The sequence below is a fragment of the Empidonax traillii genome, unplaced genomic scaffold (assembly GCF_003031625.1).
Source record: "Empidonax traillii isolate 1590-97213 ecotype Southwest subspecies unplaced genomic scaffold, ASM303162v1 scaffold1201:size224149, whole genome shotgun sequence".
Classification (NCBI taxonomy): Eukaryota; Metazoa; Chordata; class Aves; order Passeriformes; family Tyrannidae; genus Empidonax; species Empidonax traillii.
Window position 1 is genome coordinate 1 of NW_020956394.1, and position 4,893 is coordinate 4,893.

At 46.7% G+C, this 4,893-nt stretch overlaps 1 protein-coding gene across 1 annotated transcript; it reads right to left on the reverse strand.

The window, feature by feature from the left end:
* Positions 1-1,364: 1,364 nt before the first annotated feature.
* Positions 1,365-4,447, reverse strand: LOC114069157 (serine beta-lactamase-like protein LACTB, mitochondrial). The gene is made up of 5 exons (XM_027905762.1): positions 4,172-4,447; positions 3,331-3,397; positions 2,511-2,701; positions 1,823-2,162; positions 1,365-1,534 (listed from the first exon to the last, which is right to left on the reverse strand). Exons 1-5 carry the CDS (start codon positions 4,445-4,447, stop codon positions 1,365-1,367), a joined length of 1,044 nt encoding a protein of 347 aa, XP_027761563.1.
* Positions 4,448-4,893: the final 446 nt, after the last annotated feature.

The window sequence follows — 4,893 nt, forward strand, 5'->3', positions numbered from 1 at the left end:
TGCTGTGCACAACCATTTTAAGCTGCCCTACCTTAAGAGAGCAAACTGAGCACGTATTAGCATGCTGAGGTTTTTTTTTTAAATATGTTATTCTTGAATATATTTATTGCAGAAAAATCAAGAAGAAATCCAGAGAGGAAAGCAGAAACTTAGGTGACTTCTTTGGTTAGAAGCTTGGTCTCAACACAAGTGCCAGTCCAACTTACTCTTATACTAAGAATAACGGCAATGGTCCAAGATCCAAGACAACCATCAGCTCTGCCAGTGATTCACCGTCTCGTTGCCCCCAGAGAGAGTGTTCTGATCACAAAAAACCTTTGTTATAAAGGCACTGAAATGCCTGCCTTAGACCTCTAAAAGATCCAGAACATGGATTTTTAAACATTTTCCTATCAGTTAAATATAGTACGACCAAACCAATAAACAAACCTCAGCATGTCAATACATTCTATTTTGAGGCACCAAGCTACTATTTGTGGAAGCGAACCCATCACATCAGCATCTCAGTTTTGCTTAACAATTAGCAGCCCAAAAAAAGACTCCCAGAACAGCATCTGCCCCAAACCTTTCATCCCTACCATATTTCAGTTTATAAAAACATTGAACAGGTGAGTCAATAACCAATTTCAGAGCCCACATGGGAAGGTCAGTAAAATAAGAGAGAGACAGACAAGAAATTCCAGCCTTATCCACTATATTGGAATGGATTATCCAGTTACAGATTGCTCTGAGTTTGTTTTGTGGGGGTGGGGTTTTTTTTTTCTTTGTTTGGGTTTTTTTTCTTTGTTTGGGTTTTTTGGGTTTTGTTTTTTTTTAGGGATTTTTTTTTGAGGGGGGGTTCCATGTTAAATTAATTTTAAAAAAATCAATTGGTAAAGCACGTTCTGTGTTAAACAGAACTTTATTTCTGGTCAAAATCGATAATGCAATCTGATTTATGGAAACCCTGTGTTATTGTGAGACTGTTACAATCCCATGGAACTCTTAAAATGCCAGTACATCAAGCAAACCAAGACAACCCATAAATTCCAGTATAAACTCCTAGTTACTCCTTATTTTACTTTATTTACATTTATGCGCTTATTTGTACCCAAAGTAAAGGTAAACTTCCAAGACACCCTTCCCACTTCCCCCATATTTACTCTTACAACAGGAAACATTTATTTCCTACTCTGTAATTTTACACATTAATTACAGAACCAATGCCATGGCATTGGAAGCAGCTTCATGACTAACTTGGAGATAACACACAACACTTCATTTATAAGTCTGGAAAAAGTGTCACACATTCTTAACTCAACTGGCTTAATAAAGGCAGAAAGAGCGACAGTTGTTGGGGGAAAAAAACCAAGTTTCATCCTCGCTTACCTTGCTCTGTTATATATCATTGCCTCGTTGTCATCCAGCACAGTGGACAGCATATCCAGATCACGAAACATTTTCAGCATGTAGTCTGTAAATTTTTGTCCTGCAGCTCTCTCCACAACAGCACTTAAGAGAGTAAAGCCATATGTTGAGTACAAGAACTGACTGCCTTGAAGAAACACAACGAGAAAGGGAAAAAACCCCATTAGTGGTGTGATGCTTAAATGGAATCACAGCTACATATAGGAATGAATAACCAATTAGCAGATTAACTCCCCACTCTCAGTTTAATATGATGTGAATCACAAGCTTATGACACTAAACCCCAGGAAATTCTGTACAAAGCCCCCACACAAACACTTTACTGGACTCCACCATCCTTAAAACAGATAAAACTATTTGAAACACATTATCTCCCCAGAAGAGCACACTCTGGTCTAAATTAATAGAAACTCACCTGGTTTAAAGAATAAAGGATCATTTTTAAATATCTTCAGTGAGTCAATCACACTTTCAAATTTTTCCTTCAAGTAATACTCTTCCTGCTCAAACTCCTTGTCCCTCCTGCCAGGCTTCGAGTTCCTAGTTCTCGTCTCACCGTCCTGTTCCTTCCTTGGTTTGGCAGAATCAGGTTTTTCAGTCCCTTTGCCTTCTCTTTGTTCTTTATCCTGGTGGGGTTTGGTCGGCCTCAGTGCTCTGTTTGCCTTTTCCTTCTCTTCTTTCACTTTCGCGATGTCTTTTTCGTAGTGACGGATCCCACTCAGGTGTGAAACCAACAGTCTGGTCGTAATAGTGACCTGGGACACAGGATAACATGAGCTCCCTTCACTAAAACACATGCCCCAAAATCACCCAACAAGGTAAATTCACCACGACAAGGAACAGGCGAGACCTTTTAAATATCTGTATTAAACCCGGTAAAAATATATACATATACACTTGATATAAAACCACAGGCCTGAATTTTCAGCACTGCTTTTCTGAGCAGCAACATCAGCACTTGTCTAAATGATTTTTAGTGCTTTACAGGAATAGGTCCAGATGCAGGCACCTGTACACAGACAGCTATGCAGTGACAGGAACAGAAATTAAAAAAAAAAAAAACAAACCACTTAATTAATTGTTACCGATAAACAATTACATACCTTTTCGCCCTCGTAGACTTTCTCTGGAAATTCAGGGACGTATTTCTGCACTGGAGCATCTAAATCCAGTTTCCCCTCTTCCCACAGTTTAGCCACAGCCATCATGGTGAGACACTTGCTAATGCTGGCGATTCTCATGATGGTCTCTGGCTTACACAGGACACGGTTCTCCACGTCAGCATAGCCCAGACCTTTGGGAAAACACAACATTCTGGTATGTGCATTGCACAGACACAGGCTGAATTAATTATTTGCAGTGATTTACTGGCCCCTTCAGTGTTTTTCCTCCAGCTAAACTGGGATGGGAAGCATTGGACTATGGCAGCTCCTGCTTCAATCAAGTTAATAACTTTTTATTGTAGTAGACTTTTTTCTTCACATTCTATAAAAGATAAAATGAAATATGTTGCCATTTACTGCTATCATTTAAGTTGTAACCAACATATTGGGTTTTTGAAACTCATGAAAATGTTTCTGAAAACAGAGGGTTTTTTTACATCAAATGTCTATGCAATAAGAGCAGTACTAACAGACTCTGCTTAAACCTAAACTGTGTAATCAGAACAATCACTTGCAATTTCTGAAAGGATGACGCCTGTTAAATCCTTCCTAGGAAAAATCTGCATCTCAGCCCACAGGTCACCAAATGTGAACCATTTTTATTTTGACTTTTAAGTCCCTGTGGGGAGAACATTTCTTTACCTCCTACATACAGTTCTACCAGACAAATTATCTATTGATTGGAGTGTCTGAATTGTTAATTTTTAAAATGTTCATCAGCTCTCCACAACAGGCACAACTACTCCCCCCATACACTGACCTTCTGACCAGACTTCCTTTCCATCCACAGAAACTCCAACGATTATACCTGGGATTCCTGCTTCATCCTGTCAAAAAACACCAGACAGAGCGCATTTAAAACTGCTTTTGCAATGCTGTCATTTTTATCCAGCCTCTGGGAAAAACATACAACAGTAACCACATAAATAATTTCTTTAATAACTCAACCCAGTTAGGGAACAGGACATGTAAGATGAACTGAACAGAAACAAAACATGACAGAGCTAATATGCAACAGGCAAACTGCATCACCTATCGGCAAGCAGGACTTCAAAGAAGCTTCAACTGGATTTTTAAAGTAACCACAATGTACTTTTTAAACACAATCCCAGAATGTGCTGAGCTGGAAGGGACCCACAAGGATCATCCCATCCAACCCTCAGCCCTGCACAGGCCCATCCCCAGCGACTGTCCCACCCTGTATCCCAGAGGATCATCCAGACCCTCCTGGAGCTCTGGCAGCCTTGGGGCTGTGCCCACTGCCCTGGGGAGCCTGGGCAGTGCCCAAACACCCTCTGGGGGAAGAACCTTTCCCTGAGATCCACCCTGAGCCTGCCCTGACACAGCTCCAGCCATTCCCTGGGGGCTGTCCCTGCTCCCCCCAGAGCAGAGCTCAGTCCTGCCCCTCCTCTGACTGCAGTGAGGTCTCCCCTCAGTCTCCTGCACCTGAACAGCCCCAGTGCCCTCACACGGCTCTTGCCTGTCCTCCCCTCAGCCTTTAGGGCCGCCCCCGCTCGCAGTGCCCCACACTGTGCCACAGCCCACAGCCCCGCATGGACCCGGCCTGAGCAGCACCAGCCCGGGCAGCGCTCCCCTCACACCTTGACCCTCCGCAGCAGGTCCCTGCTCCGCTCCACGGCCGCGCCGAAGCCCCGCGGGGGCGGCGGCTCCTCCTCCCGCCTTCCGTCCGCCTCGCCCCGGACCCCCACGGCCAGCCCCAGCGCCAGCCCCCAGCCCCACGGCCGGGCCCTGGGGACCTGCCCGGGCCGCGCCGCCGCCCGGCACAGCGACCGGCACAGCACGGCCCGGCCCGGCAGTGTCCGGCTCGGCAGAGCCCGGCTCAGGGCCCGGCTCAGGGCCCGGCACAGCCCCGCCATGGCCGGGCCGGACACGGCACCGCCCGGGCACAGGCACCGCCAGCCGCGCCAGAGCGCATCGAGCGCCGCGCCTGAGGGAGAGCGCGGAGACACCGGCACGGCTGAGCGGGGCAGGTACGGGGGAGGAACAGGGGTTATACACCGGCTGGACACGGGTTATACACGGAATCAAAGATCCCTTAAGTCGCAAAAGCCCACCAGGCTCTCCGAGTCCCCCCTGTGCCCCATCCCCACCTTGTCCCCAGCCCAGAGCACTGAGTGCCACGGCCAAGCCTGCCTTGGACACCTCCAGGGCTGGGCACTCCAAACCTCCCTGGGCAGCCCCTGCCAAGGCCTGACCACCCTTGCCAGCAACAAATTCCTGCTGATGTCCAACCTGACTGTCCCCTGGCACAGCCTGAGGCCGTTCCCTCTCCTCCTGTCCCTGTTCCCTGGGAGCAGAGCCC